At 36.1% G+C, this 17,416-nt stretch overlaps 2 protein-coding genes across 6 annotated transcripts in view; one reads left to right on the top strand and one right to left on the bottom strand.

Annotated features, from left to right (window-relative positions):
- ddx19a (DEAD-box helicase 19a) overlaps positions 1-648 on the bottom strand; it is a 19,655-nt gene extending 19,007 nt beyond the window's left edge. For 3 of the 4 annotated variants that reach the window (XR_012398362.1, XM_068216779.2, XM_073938540.1), the window contains exon 1: positions 478-648. Coding sequence is in view for 2 of the 4 variants with exons in the window: in XM_068216779.2 (XP_068072880.1) it covers positions 478-534 (57 nt within the window). In the remaining 2 variants the exon portion in view is untranslated. 4 annotated transcript variants of the gene reach the window in all.
- vwa5b1 (von Willebrand factor A domain containing 5B1) overlaps positions 380-17,416 on the top strand; it is a 114,223-nt gene continuing 97,186 nt past the window's right edge. The window contains exons 1-4 of one of the 2 annotated variants that reach the window (XM_017353785.4): positions 643-715; positions 4,787-4,877; positions 5,587-5,711; positions 15,361-15,563. In XM_017353785.4, coding sequence (XP_017209274.3) covers positions 15,425-15,563 — 139 coding nt within the window. In that variant the 5' untranslated portion in view covers positions 643-715; positions 4,787-4,877; positions 5,587-5,711; positions 15,361-15,424. Of the gene's footprint in view, positions 716-4,786; positions 4,878-5,586; positions 5,712-15,360; positions 15,564-17,416 lie in introns of both variants that reach the window. The other variant, XM_073939304.1, reaches the window with a different exon arrangement.

Consider the following 17,416-nt stretch of genomic DNA (forward strand, 5'->3'; position numbering starts at 1 on the left):
CTTGAAAACAATATTAGCACTATTTAATTGACTGTGAACAATGTTGTACTCTGATAGTATGATTTTCCTGTTTGTTATTTGCAAATAATAATTTTCTGAAATCATATTATTAACGAGAGTGTCTTAATGTGCAAAAATAAAACCAACTTTAAGTTACCTCAATGTAACATTAACGTAAATTGAAATCTCACAAACGTTAACTTTAGCTTTCTAATCACAGGAAATTTTCAAGTCGAACTGTAGTCACTAAATCGTATCTACATTTAAATCTCACACAGGCCACGGCTCAGAATGTTTTTAGAAAGATTTTTGATGACCAAAACATCGCCTTAAAACTTTACCTCTATTCAAACGCGTCTGTGTCATATAAACGCAAAGTAGGCAGTTCACTAGGATTTGAGACGCGTCCAGCGCCTGACTCACAGCGGCTAGTGCGCTAATGTATCACAACACGATTAAAAATACAGTTTCACTCACAGGCTTGGTTGTAGACTCTTGTTCGTCCACAGCTAAAGCCCACGAGTCGGTTGACATGGCTTAATGGCAAATATATTAACTTTTTAACCGGTCTTGATAACTCTTCTGATGATGATGGACTGTTCACTTCACGCGGCTTCACGAGAATGTGCACACTGCCAGCGCGCGCTCACAGAACGCTGTCCGGCCGGAAGTTATTATTACACGATGCCCAGTTCCAGATTATTAACTTCGACCTGTAAGTATATATCTGTACCTATATATGATTTATTTACAGACTATATCTGTCAGTATATATGATTTATTCGAAAGCCCAGTGTTAATGGTGAATTGAGTTAGTCTATTTTTTGCTAAAAGCAGTATCTGCAGATGATAATTTCTCACATTTTGATTTATTTGGACGTGTAGCCTAAATTAAATTAAATGTTTATCAGTCTGACAGAAAACATATTACATTTATTATAAAACGTTTAACCTAAACAAGATTTTATTATAGTCAAAGTGCGGTATGTTTTCTGTCAGATTGATTTACATTCAACTTGTAGTATTTTTCATTCATTCATTCATTCATTCATTCATTCATTCATTCATTCATTCATTCATTTTCTTTTTGGCTTAGCTCCTTTATTAATCAGGGGTCACCACCGCGGAATGAATCGCCAACTTATCCATGTTTACCCAGCTGAGGCTCAAACCAGCAACCTTCTTGCTGTGAGGTGACAGTGCTACCCACTGCGCCAACGTTCAGCCTCTGTAGTATTTTTCATTAATATAATTTATTTTCCAATGACTAGTGGCCAAAACAATACTTAGATATTTTTGTACATTTACTAAATTACATTTTTGCTTAATGGCAGTTTATCTCTGCACGTGCTTAACTGTATTTCCTACTATGGCAATATTGTTAAAATTGTTAAAGAAATTTTACATTAACAGAAAACTCAGGCGTCATTACTCAACTTTCCTAATATCCCTGAAATTAATCGCGTTTACTTTATTAACAAACTCATTTTATTATTATTATTATTATTATTATTATAAATGAATTTATTATAATTTTTATTATTATTATTGTAAATGAATCAAGCTTACTTTATTAAACTCAATTAATTATTGTTATTATTATTATTATTTATTCTTTAAAATCATATAAAAATCCCTCTTGTAACACTACGTAACCCCTATTTTCTTATAGTAAAAGTATGTTTTTGTGGCAAATTGTGAACTGTACCACAGTTTTACCATTCATTCATTCATTCATTCATTCATTCATTCATTCATTCATTTTCCTTCAGCTTAGTCCCTATATTCATTAGCGGTTGCCACAGCAGAATGATCCACCAACTTATCCATCACCTGTTTTAGCTTATTCAATTCATCTATACCGCATGTGTTTGGACTGTGGGGGAAACCGGAGCACCCAGAAGAAACCCATGCCAAAACGATAAGAACATGCAAACTCCACACAGAAATTCCATCTGACCCAACCGGGTCTCAAACCAGCGACCTTCTTGCTGTGAGGCGACAATGCTAACCACTGAGCCACCGTGCCTCCCACTATGGCAATATTGTTAAAAATTGCTAAAGATATTTCACTTTAACAGAAAATTCAGGCGTCATTACACAACTTGTCCAGTATCCCTGAAATAAATCACATTTAATTTATTAACACATCCATTCATTCTTCAAAGCTATATCAAAATCCTTCTTGCAACACCCAATTGGTTTATAATAAAACGTACAGCGATGTTTTTTGGCAAATTGATTATATGATTTTACTTCAATACCATGATTGTATTATGGTTAGTGCACCAAAACCTTGGTTAATTTAGGGTTGCCATGGTTCAACTAGGTAGAAAAACATATTATTTATTTGCAATAAAATTCTGGTTAGCACTGTTGCCTCACATCAAGAAGGTCACTGGTTATAGTCCCTGCTGGATCAGTTGGCATTTCTGTGTGGAGTTTGCATGTTCTCCTCATGTTGGTGAGAGTTTCCTCCGGGTGCTCCAGTTTCCCCCACAGTCCAAAGACATGCTGTACAGGTGAATTGAGTAAACTAAATCGGCACTATATATGTGTGTAAATGAGTGTGTATGGATGTTTCCCAGTACTGGGTTGCAGCTGGAAGGGCATTCCCTGTGTAAAACATATACTGGTTAAGTTGACGGTTCATTCTGCTGTGGCCACCCCTGATGAATAAATTCAATTCAATTCAGCTTTATTTCTATAGCGCTTTTACAATGTAGATTGTGTCAAAGCAGCTTCACATAAATGGTCATAGTAACTGGAACAGTGTAGTTCAGTTTTTAGTGTTTAAGTTCAGTTCAGTTTAGCTCAGTTCAGTGTGATTTAAAATCATTACTGAGAGTTCAAACACTGAAGAGCAAATTCATCGATGCGTAGCTCTACCAATCCTGAACCATGTGAGCCAGTGGCGACAGCGGAGAGGGAAAAAAAAACTTCACCTGATAGGAGAGTGAAGAAAAAAAACCTTGAGAGAACCAGACTCAGTTGGGCACGACCATTTTCATTTCTCTGCTGGCCAAAAGTCTTGTACAGAGCTTCAGTCACCGCGGTGGAGGCTGAAAGATGGCCTCAGCAAAAGAGACTAAGCCGAAGGAAAATGAATAAATGAATGAATGAAAATCCTGGTCCATTTTCAGAAGGGACACCAGTGGTTATTCTGGAAGAAAAAGTAGGCAAGGCAAGGCAAGTTTATTTATATAGCACATTTCATACACAGTGGCAATTCAAAGTGCTTTACATAAACAAGAATAAAAGAAACAAGTAAAAAAAAATAAAAAAATAAAAACAAATAATAAAACTGATTAAAAAACATAAAAACAGGTAAAATGTGATATAAAAGAATGAAGAAGAAGAGAAAAACATAATAGTGCAATCTGTCGGACGCAGCACAGTGCTCATTCAGTAAAGGCACAGCTAAACAGATGCGTTTTCAGTCTTGATTTGAATGTGCCTAATGTTGGACCACATCTGATCATTTCTGGAAGCTGATTCCAGCAGCGGGGGGCATAGTGGCTGAAAGCTGATTCACCCTGCTTTGACTGAACCCTTGGAACTTCTAGTTTATATGATCCTAAAGATCTGAGTGATCTGTTGTGTTTGTATTCAGTGAGCATATCTGTAATGTATTGAGGTCCTTGGCCATTTAGTGATTTATAGACCAGTAATAATACTTTAAAGTCTATTCTGAATGTAACTGGGAGCCAGTGTAGAGACCTGAGTACAGGTGTGATGTGCTCTGATTTCCTGGTTCTGGTCAGAATTCTGGCTGCAGCATTCTGGATGAGCTGCAACTGTCTAACTGTCTTTTTAGGAAGGCCAGTGAGGAGGCCGTTACAGTAATCCACCCTGCTGCTGATAAAAGCATTAACAAGTTTCTCTAAATCTTCACTGGAAACAAAGCGTCTGATTCTTGTTATGTTTTTGAGATGATAGTATGCTGATTTACTGACTGCTTTGACATGACTGTTGCAGATACATATTATACAGTGTGTACATTTTTCAAAAATAATACCTTCATTACCATCATATGGGAAGTCATAGTTGATGTAACCATGGTGATAGGAATGCAATGTGCTAGAAATACCTCATCTGAACATTGGCCACTGTGTAAGAAACAGGTTAAGGGATTTTCCATTTAAATGTTTAACATTTTCTTTAAACCCAATTAAAACATATACAGATAGTACGCTTTAAAGGCACAGCTCACCCAAAACTGAAAATTCCCTCATCATTTATTCACCCCATACTTGTTCCAAACCTGTTTGACTCTTTTTCTTCTGTTGAACACAAAAGGTTTCCCAGTACTGGGTTGCTGCTGGAAGTGCATGTTTTACAATGTGTAAAACATATACTGGAATAGTTTGTGGTCCATTTTGCTGTGGTGACAATATTTTTAATATTTTGTCCACATTTTTTGAGCGCCTTCGACTGATTTTTGCTTTTTATTCTGATGAATCCTTACCTAAAGAGAATCGATACATTAATTAAGTTACGCCTGAGCACTTTTTGTTTGATTGCGGATTGTTATCAAGTAATAATCTTGCATATCATCCATTTTCAATAACCCAAGACAACGAAGGTTAAAAATGATGTGTCTCTTTTCCGCAGTCTTTTATTTCGCTGTATGCTTTTGTTTATTTGCGCATTGTTTTTCAATTAATAACTGTTTTTAAAAAAATGATTTATTATTTACAGATTATTTTGCAGCTCACATTTATGAATGCCATCCATTCCCTTTCGCTTTGCTCCTGGATTTGACATATATTCTCAATTATTGCAGATGAACCACCGCAGCCCTCTGTAAATCCCAGCAGACGAGATAAGGGACGTTCAGGAAGAGCGAGTGAGCAAGAGAGAGAGAAAGAGAGACAGTAAATAGCACATGTTAATTTAATTGAGCAACAGAAGCTGAGATTCGAGCCAAAGCAGCGCACATCACTAACCACACACACACACACACACACACACTTTCTCCAACCAACCAACCTGTTGTCTTTTAAGAAGCCCTGGAGGCTCCATATTGATTGTCATGGTTACGTCCTCTGCAAAAGCAGATTAATCAGACGCCACAGCCATGAAATGCATTCATAAAATAATAATAAATCAACGCCTGTCATATTGAAACCAAGATAGTGAGCTTAGGAAAGCATGAATGATTGAAGGAAAATTTAAATAAATAAATAAATAAAACGTCAGTCTGAATCCTTCGCATCATCTGTGATCTCTCACCCTCCCCTCATTTCCCCCCCTCATGCATGGTGTTGCATTTCAGCCCGTGGTACCCTATCAAATAGGATACATGAATGGGCTCTCGTCACTGATTACGGAGAGACCGAGAGGTGGGGGAGAGCTGGTAGGTGGGTGGTACAGATGCTGAGGGGAGAATTGAGCGTTGGCGGGGGGGGAGGCTGGTGGGGTTCGTCTTTAATCTGTTGCACAGGACAAGCTCTTGCGTTCCTGCCACAGCTTCATAACCACATGTTGCTGCGCTGATTGACTGCGTTAAGCTTCCTCCAGCTGCTTCTATATCTGTCATTCTCTCTCTCTCTCAAACCTCCCTCCGGTCTTCATTCGGTTCAGGTGTTGCGTCCGTCTCCAAGAGGTAAAGAAGAGCTTTTTTCGGAGTTGCAATCCACCTGATGTTATTTTTGTGGACACCACCAAACCAGTCGTCGAGAGAGAATTGCGAAGGCTGCAGATGTGAGGTAAGACTTCTGGAAAAAAAGTGCATGAGGATCTGAACTCTGAATTGTTTGACTGATTTAGTTTTGCCTTTGAGTGTGTGTGTGTGTGTGTGTTTTATTGTGTCTATTTTTAGTGCGCTTGCAAAGTGATGGATCTGTAGTCAGTCTGCTGTGGATCAACAGGTGGTTGTTTCTGTTTTCCTGCATGGTGTGTGGTGGCAGCCGTGCAGAGCGTGTGTGTAGTGGGTGATTTGGCTGTTCTGTTGGGAGTGATTCACACGCTTTTGCTCCAGGGAGAGGATGATGGGAGGCGGGGGTGATCATTGTCTGTCACTTTTGGGATCTCCTTCTTGGTTCTTGGTCCAGAAAGATATGTTTTCATGCGGATGATGATAAACAAATCACAAGGAGATGTACAAATATTTGTAACCTATCCTATAATGAATAATAATTATTGATAGAGCAAGTTATACTGCAGTCAGGTGATGTGCTCCATCGGGCACGATAATCTTAATAATATCTTGTAGTGTGTGCTGCGGTTTTCATATCTTGTACTGTGCGCACGTTTAAGATTTAGGTTATAACTTCACCATGATGGCAAAAGGAAGTTCTTTCAGTATTAAATGTCAATATTATATGCATATCACATGAACCTGCAGTGAAACAAATTAGACAGACTTTGAAACGGTTACATATTGCATGCTGAGTAAATAACAAAGCCCTTTTCTGTTATTCCGTTACGAACATTTGTTCGTTCAGAATGAGAGACATTTGATTAGGTTTTTTTAAACACATCTTGGGGTGTCATGGTGGTGCGGTGGGTAGCACGATCGCCTCACAGCAAGAAGGTTGCTGGTTCGAGCCTCAGCTGGGTCAGTTGGCATTTCTGTGTGGAGTTTTGGATTGCACTGGTTTCCTTAGTGTGCTCCCATGTGTTTTCCCCCACATAAAGACGTGTCCTATAGGTGAATTGAATAAGCTTAATTGGCTGTAGTGGGTGTTTCCCGGTGTGGGGTTGCGGCTGGAAAAGCATCCACTGCATTAAACGTGCTGGATAAGTTGGCGGTTCATTCCGCTGTGGCGACTCCTTATTAATAAAGGGAATTAGCTGAAAAGAAAATAAATAAATGTTTAAACACGTCTTGCCCTGTGTTGTTTTAACGAATGTCATTGCAATCTGTTTAATTTATTAGTTTGTTTGCATATTTTGAAATTTTTTCAGATTTAGCAATCGAAACTGTCTTTTCACCCCAACGCAATTTAATAGGACACTTTAAAGGCTTAATTCTTATATTTGCTTAATTTCTGCAGCCTATAGGGCTATACTTCTTACCATGTATCTTTTCTAAAACATACAGTATAGTGTAAAAGCATGTTTATTTCTGAGAAAGCCAAAACAACCAAACAAAAATGATATTTTAATTGAACACATCACATCACATAAAGTACACATACAGCTGAAAATCTATGGTTAAAGGGCCACCCAACGATCAAAAGCTGCGGGCGACAGCAAGCGCGGCGGCAGAGGGAACATATTGAAGTGATGACATACAGTTGAAGTCCGAATTATTAGCCCCCCTGTTTATTTTTTTCCTTAATTTCTGTTTAACGGAGAGAAGATTTTTTCAGCTCATTTCTAAACATAATAGTTTTAATAACTCATTTCTAATAACTGTTTTATTTTATCTTTGCCATGATGACAGTAAATAATATTTGACTAGATATTTTTCAAGACACTTCTATACAGCATAAAGTGACATTTAATGGCTTAACTAGGCTAATTAGGTTAACTAGGCAGGTTAGGGTAATTAGGCAATTCGTTGTATAATGATGGTTTGTTCTGTAGGAACAAAAAGGGGCTAATAATTTTGACCTTAAAATGGCTTTTAAAAAATTAAAAATTGCTTTTCTTCTAGCCAAAATAAAACAAATAAGACTTTCTCCACAAGAAAAAATATTTTCATACATACTATGAAAATTTTCTTGCTCTGTTAAACGTCATTTGGGAAATATATATATAAAAAAAGTAATTCTAATAATTCTCACTTCAGCTGTATGTAACTATTTTGTGTACTGTCACAAAAGTGGATAATTCATGCAAATTCATATGACTTCATTCGTATGATATTTTTATTTTATTTTTAAGGAGGCGTGCTCCCAAACCCAACCCCTAAATCCAACTGTACTAAAATGTACAAATGTATATAAATTAAATAGTTACGAATTGCTGTGAGATCATGTTGAACAAATAAATCTCTTCATCGAGGATGAAATTGATTTTGTTCTTTTACTGGCACTTTCTGCTTTGCTTGGTTTATTTGAAAAGCTTGTGATGATTGTGATTTAGGGCTGGGCCAATAAACGATATATTGAATCGCGATAAAAATGTCAATAACAATGATAAACTCTGGACTTTTTTACTTTATATTGATCTAAGAGCCAATCACACTACAGAAATGTGCAACAATGGGAATCTAAAAGTGTGTTGATATTAGAGATGCACCGAATTTTCTGTGATTGTGTTATGCCATTTAATGGACCCTCTATAAGCCTTGTAGCTTCAGTCATTGTTGGGCTAATCTTTGAAAATCTGGAAGTATTAAGAACTTATATTGAAATATATATTGATATCATTCAATATAGAAAATAATTTTAAAGATTGCATTTTTGCCATTTCACCCAGCCCTAATGTGATTTGATAATGATTGTTTTTTTTAGGTTGCACTCTTTTGGATCATTCTAAAAATGAAAATTTACTCTATTATTTTTTCCTCAAGTGCATTTTCCCCACACACAACACAAAAGAAGATACTTTGACATCCATTGCATGGAAAGCAAATTCCATAGAAGTCAATGCTCACAGATTTCCATCATTCTTCAAAACATCTTATTTTGTGTTCAACAAAAGAAAGAAACTCTAACATGTTTGGAACAAGTGAATGGTGAATAAATGATAATTGAATATGTAGTTTTGGTTGAACTATCCCTTTAAATTATGTAGTAGAACATTTTAGATACTGTAGCAAAAAATCCTTTCAAAAAACGCTTTAATTATTTTTAAAATAAAATTATTTCTTATTTTATGATTTGACTAATCTAGATGCCCTTATAACACTAAAAAGAATGTTTATTTAAGGAATAGAAGGGAAATAAAGGATCTTTTATGTTTAAGCATGCTTTCTGCATATTTCGCGTCACATTTAGAGCTGAAATTGGCATGACGTTGTGCATTAATGTTGGCTTCTCTCGGTACACATGATGGCAGTGTTTGACTGGTTTGCTGTGTGTCACAGCAGTCGGGGGCGAGAGGGAAATCTGTTGCACTCTTCTGTCCGTTCTTGGCATTTTTCCAATCCCTAATCTATTAGAGAGGGGCGGCATTTCTCTGTCTGTGAGTTACAGCCATATGGACGCCTCAACAAAAGCATCTTGTTTCTGTTCTGTAATGACGAGGACCTGTTGAATCTCAAACATTAATATCCTCTGAGAATAATAGCTCTGTCATTTGGAGTTTGGCTGGAAATGAAGACACATTTCCAAAAAACTGTCCTTCTGTGGAAATTCAACACGTTAGATGGAAATCAGTAGATTTGGGTTAAATCCTTTTAAAATATTCTCAGAGGATGTTTGTTGTTCAGAGCTCAGGGGGGTTAATTGAGTTTTTGCTTGTGTTTGTTTCAGAGATAGATAGCAGATTGGTTGGGAAACCTGTTTGGTAACCATTGTTATATTTTCTTAATTTCATTTAATGACTTCTGCTTTGAGTTTGTCACAGATGTTTCTCTAAATAATAATTTTAAATCCTAATCTTGAGGATAAACAAATGCTGAGATGCAATTAGACTTTAATATGCAGTAAATATGATTACCATTAGTAGTTGACAGATGTGGGTTTTTCAGTTTCTGTTGACATTGTAGCTTATATGATATTATTATAATTAATTCAAATGAGATGGCAAATACATTTTGTGTTCATTCATTCATTTACTTTCCTTTGGCTTAGTTCTTTATTTATCAGGGGTCACCACAGCGGAATGAACTGCCAACTATTCCGGTATATGTTTTATGCAGCGAATGCTCTTCCAGCTGCAGCCCAGTAAAACCAATACACACTCATTCAAATATACTCATACAATATTATGGCCAATTTAGTTAATCCAATTCACTTATATTGCATGCATTTGGACTGTGGTGGAAACTGGAGCACCCGTGGAAACCCATGCAAACACGGGGAGAACATGCAAACTCCACACATCTGGTCCAGAGACTCAACCAGTGACCTTCTTGCTGCGAGGAGACAGGGCTAAATTATTTTATAATGTATAAAAAATATTTTCTTGAGCTTTCTATTAAAAGAATCCTGATAAATAACAAACATTTTTCAATATTGGTAATAATAATGGATAATAATATGTTGTAATGATGCTGAAAATTCAACTTGGAAATCACAGGAATAAATGACACCTTAAAACATATTCAAATAGAAAAGCAGCTATTAGTAAACTGTAATTATATTGCACAACATGTTTTGCTGTATCAATGTATAATGCAGGCTATAACACAGACAACTAAAGTTTTGATCCACATGCAGGTTTTTTCAGTGGTCAGGCAAGCAATGGTCAACACAGGTGTAAACAGATGTAAGTTATAGAGGCAGTCCAGTTTCGTAGATAAATAACAGGCGAGAGGTCTTAAGGCAGGCGGCAGACTAAGACGAAAAGGCTAACAAGGCTAGGGTCAAAACACAAGAAAACAAGACTAGGAAACCGCGTTGTAGTGTTACTATACAGATAACAAGACTCGGCAAAGTGAATGAGCGAGTGTGTTGCTTAAATAATGTGTGCAATCAGTCTCTGACAATCCTCAGGTGGTACGAGTGTACTCAGTCTAGATGAGGAAGCATGGGTGAGTGTGAGCGGAGTGCATTTATGAAAATGTAGTCCAGAAATGGCGGATTTGTGGTCCATGGTTATTGTGAATGAAATTCAGCGATCTTATGAAATACGATCGCTGGTAATCGGGACAATAGTAGACTTATTTGAAAAGCATTTTTAAAATCTTACCAAGTGTTGAGCATTTGTGTAGAATATCATCTTACAACAGCCTACAGCTATATTACTACACTACCTGACAAAAGTCTTGTCGCCTATCCACGTTTTAGGAACAACAAATAATAACTTGACTTTTAGTTGATTATTTGGTATCAGAAGTGGCTTATATGAAAGTCAAAGGCCTCTAGATTATCCTTATTTTACCAAAATAAAATATGATCATGCCTTGATTTTTATTTATTTAATTAGGACAGTAAGGTCTGACTTTGGTTTGACAAAAGTCTTATCACTTAACAGAAATAATGTCCAGTATAGAATATAAAGTCATGGTGCAGTGGAAAAAGAGTTAATATTGTGTATGACTCCCCTGAGCTTGGAGGACTGCATCCATACATCTCTGCAATGACTCAAATAACTTATTAATAAAGTCATCTGGAACGGCAAAGAAAGCGTTTTTGCAGGACTCCCAGAGTTCATCAAGATTCTTTGGATTCATATTCAATACCTCCTCCTTTATCTTACCCCAGACATGCTCAATAATGTTCATCTGATGACTGGGCTGGCCAATCCTGGCGCACCCTGACCTTCTTTACATTCAGGAGCTTTAATGTGGAGGCTGAAGTATGAGAAGGAGAGCTATCCTACTGAAGAATTTGCCCTCTCCTGTGGTTTGTAATGTAATGGGCAGCACAAATGTCTTGATACCTCAGGCTGTTGATGTTGCCATCCACTCTACAGGACTCTTGCATACCCCCATACTGAATGTAACCCCAAACCGTGATTTTTCCTTCACCAAACTTGACTGATTTCTGTGACAATCTTGGGTCCATGCTGGTTCCAATTGGTTCCTTCTGCCACTTTTCCAAATGATCAACTAGAAGTCAAGTTATTATTTGTTGCTCTTACAACTTGGATCAAAGACTTTTGTCAGGCAGTAGATGTGTGATTTTAGTAAATCTGAGCACAATGCAAAGTCTTTTATTTAAAAATAAGATGCACTTTCAAGGCTTTTGTTGTCATTGCGGGTCTAGAAATAACCAATGAGATATTCATACTGTATATATCATAAAGAGATCTAAATTTTTTATATTACTCGAACATTCCTTGTTTAAAACTTATTAATATTAATGTTGTTTATGGTTTTGATTTATCAAGATCTCAGGTATTCTCAAATGTTTGAGGAGAACAAAGAAAAAAGGTTCTTTATTAGTTGCTTCAGCTGTGTTTTTATTAGGACTAGGGGAGCAAAACTGTGCAGAGCTGCAACCCTCCAGAAATCCAGTTTGAGACCTATGGATTAAAGACTTTACAGAGTAATTTTCCATTACCATAAATTTATTTATTACATTTTATGCATCCACAGTACATTTACGCCCACAGAACTTCCGCTCACTGGATATTTTCGCTTTTTCGGACCATTCACCGTAAACTCTAGAGATGGTTGTGCCTGAAAACCCTAGTAGATCAGCAGTTTCTGAAATACTCAGACCAGCCCGTCTGGCACTAACACCTTTGTTCCCCATTCTGATGCTCGGTTTGAACTGCAGCAGATCATCTTGACCATGTCTGCATGCATAAATGCATTGAGTTGCTGGCATGTGATTGGCTGATTAGAATTTTGCGTTAAAAAGCAGTTGGACAGGTGTACCTAATAAAGTGGCCGGTAAGTGTATATCAAATATCGAAATTTGTTAAATTTTGTGCAGCCCTATTTTCTATGCATATTTTATAAATCAGGCTCCTTGTTTGAGGCAATCAACCATAGAGGGGTCAAATTCTCCCAAACACCACTTGCATTGGCACCCACCATGCGTTTAGCAGATCATTTACGCAGAAGAGTCATGAGGTAAAAAGGTGGTTTACATAGTCTGAGCTTGTCAGGGTTGACCCCGGGTAAAAACTGTCGAGTCATGACATCAGCAGTGCTGCATCTGCTACAGTGGCCTGTTTGATGTGCCAGAGGCTTCAGTTCCCTTTGATGGTGCCGAGCCAGACCTGCTCTTTGTGTGCCAGAAATCCACCCATGGGACAGGAGGTGGAGCTGACCTGTCAGAGGTCTTCATTCTGACAGCATAGAAGCGTCCAGAGCTGTGCGGATAATGCTGTTGTCGTCTCGTCTTCATTAATGAGACAGGCATGAAGCCAATGATAATGAGTTGTGATGTGTGACCTCTGGTTTTTGAGCACAGCTACGATGGTCACAGAAATTCTAGACACTTCAGACACACACAAAATGTAAAATATTAAACTTTTATTTGAAGGATAGATTTGAATAAACACTCTATTTAAGTGTTATGTCAGAACTTTTATTGATGTTTTAAAAGAAAAATAGACAATTTCAGTGTGATGTTAGTGTGATTACACCTAAGTAATTTTTTTATATATATTTTAWTTATATATATATATATATATATATATATATATATATATATATATATATATATATATATATGATATTGTATTTTGTGTTATTATGCCCTGCTTCTATTTTTAGGTGTGACTTTCTACAAGGGTCACATTCTGTCAAGGGTCTAGAGATGAAATTAGCCATTCTTGGCTAATGGCTAATACGGACTTTAAATTTCAGTCAGCCAGCCCCAGGGCTTCCGATGAATTGTCATCCTATACAAAATTACTGCGATTAAGTTTTTATTTCTTTAAAAAACAGTGATCTTTACTGCCTGGCTGAGATTTAATATTAAAGTGGCTCTCAGACCGGACGAAAGGCACTGCATTAAATTCTTATTTTCCGCGTCATGTCTTTAAAATATGAACATTAATTTTCCCCCAGTATTTTCAATGGAATTTCTGCGCTCGCCTGCGGCTAATGATGGTGCCAGTGTTTACACGTTTTTTTGTCTCTTTTTACTCTTTAACAAATAAATGGATGATATTGGTGTCAAATTCAAAACATATACTCAGGAGATGTGTGGCTTTTGACATATTACTTTTCTGTGTCGCTCCAGAACAAATTTCACATATTTGTTTATGAAATAATAACATTTTTAGTGCGATGCAATTTTTTAAAAATTACTTAAACATCTATAACTTTTTTCATTTTGAGCATTATAAACTTTAAATGATGGATAACAAAGCCCAGAGTGTCTTTTTTCCAAATATACATAAACTGTTAATGTAGACCAAATCATTCAGCAATTGCAAATGTTTTAGCTTGAGAAGATCATTTTTGAGAAAGTGCCTCTGACGGTGAGGGAGAGAAGGTCATCGACATAGCCTCGGAAAACTTTTTGCAGTAATCTCATTTTGCATGCCGTCTTAATCAAATTTAAAATATAAACACATGAAATAATTGGCTTTCAAGTCATATTGTTCTAGGACATTACATTAATGTTTTCCTTTGTTTCTATATGGAAAACAAATATTGAACACAATGCAATTTTTTTTCCTCATAATGTATAACTTTTTATATTTTTTAACATGTAACGTCTCCTTTCACCACAGTAAAACTCAAAGTGTCTTCTTTCCAGTGATACATAATGTGTGTTTGTAGCTTACTTGAGTCAGGAACTGTTACTATTTAAAGTTAGGTAGGTGTAAATCCTAAAAAGTGCTGGCCAACAGGTTAAGTCTATATTGCTGATTAATTTTGAACTACATTAAAACATCGATGCTGTAAAAAAAAACCTTTTTAAATTGAAAAGAGTCGCAAAAAGCTCTCACCAGAAGTTCATCATTGGCTGAAAAACACTATCTGTTCATATAGCCCATTCTGGCACGTTTTTACAGAAATGTTGAATTGATTGCTCCTGTAAACAAATAAACAAACACACTTCATAATTGCCATTTTTCTAATTAATAAATAAATAGATTAGATGAGGTGAATATTTGGGCACCAAAGAGCTGAATGTTTGTGTGTTTATTTATTTATGTATTTATTTAATAACTTGTTAGTCCAATGATTTTTTTTTTTACAAAAAAATTTCAAATTTGACAACTATGATTTATGTGTGTTTCTGCAGCCATACACAATGTTTAAAGTAAATAATGCTATGCGCTTTGAGAAAAGCCATCACAAAATCAGTCATTTTAGGCCACACATACAAAACAATTGCCATCCAAAATCCTGAAGGGACTCAGTGGCTCAGTGGTCAGCACTGTTGCCTTACAGCAAGAAAATCGCTGGTTTGAGTCTCGACTGGGTCAGTTGGCATGTATGTGTGGAGTTTGCGTGTTCTCCCCATGTTGGCATGGGTTATCTCCGGGTGCTCCGGTTACCCCCACAGTCCAAAGACATGCGCTATAGGTGAATAGGATGAACTAAACCGGCCGTAGTGTATGAGTGCATGTGTGAATGAGAATGTGTATGGGTGTTTCCCAGTACTGGGTTGTGGCTGAAAGCACAAAAAATATGCTGAAATAGTTGGTGGTTCATTCCGCTGTGGCGACCCCAGATAAATAAGGAACTAAGCTGAAGGAAAACGAATAATAATAATAATAATAATAGATACTTCATTCACACTGAATTATGTTTACTTCAATGTTAGTTTGTTGATTGCTTCATAAACTGTTCGTAAACCAATGTGATGCTTTCTCAGTGAACTTCTCAAAATTCTCAGTGAAATCTGTTTTAATGTAAAACTTGATTTGTCTGTTGTCTAGACTTTTTAGGGAAACATCACCCCTTCTCTGCATGTGAGAAGCTGTACTGGACAGAAGAATCATCATGCCGGGCCTGATCAACAAGAGCAAGCGGAGTGCTCTGCCTCTCAGCATCTCTGACATCACTTCCTGTGTCAGGGGTTACACTCTGGCATTGACAGCCTCATTGACCTACGAAAACATCGAAGATCACCCTATTGAGGGTCAGTATGCTATCTTGTAACCATATTCACCATCAGCGGTTTATACAGCATCAGATGTTACATAGATATTTATACATTTGAATTGAATGTATGACCATGGATGGACCATTAAATCAGTCATAAGTGTAAATTTTTGGGAAATTAAGATTGATACATCATCTGAAAGTTGAATAAATATACTTTCAAATGGTTTGTGATTTGTTAGGATAGGACAATATTTGGTTGAGATACAACTACAGTAGTCAACATTTATAGTGGATCAAATAAGTTTAAAAAATGACAAGAAAAAAAAGAGAATAGATGACAGAGATAGGCAAGAATAAGTGTTGTTGAATAGTTTTATGACAACTTTGATGAAAGGTTTTAAACCACTTCAATCGTTGACTACTATGTCTGATAATGTGGAACCTGTGGGTTCAAAAATACTACATACTGTGATAATGGCTTTTAAACTTGTTCAAATTCTTAACAATGCGCATTACTAATCAAAAATAAAGTTTGATAAAGTTACTGTTTGAGATTTATAAAATATCTATAATTAAAATAGATAAAATATCTAGATTCATAAAATTTCACCCATGCAACAATATATACAGTTGAAGTCAGAATTATTAGCCCCCTTTTGATTTTTTTCTTTTTTAAATATTTGCCAAATGACGTTTAACAGAGCAATGAAATTTTCATACTATGTTTGATAATATTTTTTCTTCTGGAGAAAGTCTTATTTGTTTTATTTCGGCTAGAATAAAAGCAGTTATTAATTTTTTAAAAACCATTTTTGGGACAAAATTATTAGCCCCTTTAAGCTAATTTTTTTTCGATAATCTACAGAACAAACCATCATTATACAATAACTTGACTAATTACCCTAACCTGCCTAGTTCGCCTTATTAACCTAGTTAGGCCTTTTAATGTCACTTTAAGCTGTATAGAAGTGTCTTGAAAAATATCTAGTAAAATACTATTTACTGTCATCATGGAAAAGATAAAATAAATCAGTTATTAGAAATAAGTTTTTAAAACTATTAAGCTTAGAAATGTGCTGAAACAATCTTCCCAGAACAGAACAGAAATTGGGGGAAAAAAACAGGGCCGCTAATAATTCAGGGGGGCTAATAATTCTGACTTCAACTGTACATATGCGATGATTTTCTTGTCCAGGGTCACATATAAAGTTTCCATTTATTTAAATAACAAAGTTTAACCATAAAAAGTCTGTTAAACATGAAGTTCAACATTAATGTAAGTATAATTGGCCAAATAGGACACAGTTACATCTGTGAACTAGCTGAGAAAGAAACATGTTTCTATTAGACCTGTGCATTAATATAAACATAAAGAATAAAGTCAGTCACTGCTTTAAAAGGATTACATTTATTTTAATAGGGCAGCTTGTTGGCAGTTTTGAGTGAGGTTTGTGATGTCATTATAGGGGGAAATATGAAACAGCACATTTTCATACACTCTCAGAAAAAATTATACAATGTTGTTCCAAAGAAGGTACAAACCCTTGTCATTGGGGCAGTAACTTTTTATCGGACAGAGTTGTACCTTTAGAGAAAGAAACAAATTCTTACCATTGCAGTTTGTACCTTTAAGGACATGATTTGTACCATGGGAAACCAAAATGTACCTTTTGGTTTTTAAAACCGGCAGATACAATATTGTACCTTCATAAAAGGTACAAATTTTATCACCTTTGCACCTTAACATTGTCACAAATGCATTCCAAACATTTACTAAAAATGCCTTAAATGTTTAGTTTACAATACCTTTAGTTTTATGTGTCCCCAGTTTTGTATTATGGAACTTAATATTTAATGTTTATGGGTTTCTTTAAACACATGTCATAA

This window comes from Danio rerio, chromosome 23, assembly GCF_049306965.1.
Source record: "Danio rerio strain Tuebingen ecotype United States chromosome 23, GRCz12tu, whole genome shotgun sequence".
Taxonomy (NCBI): domain Eukaryota; kingdom Metazoa; phylum Chordata; class Actinopteri; order Cypriniformes; family Danionidae; genus Danio; species Danio rerio.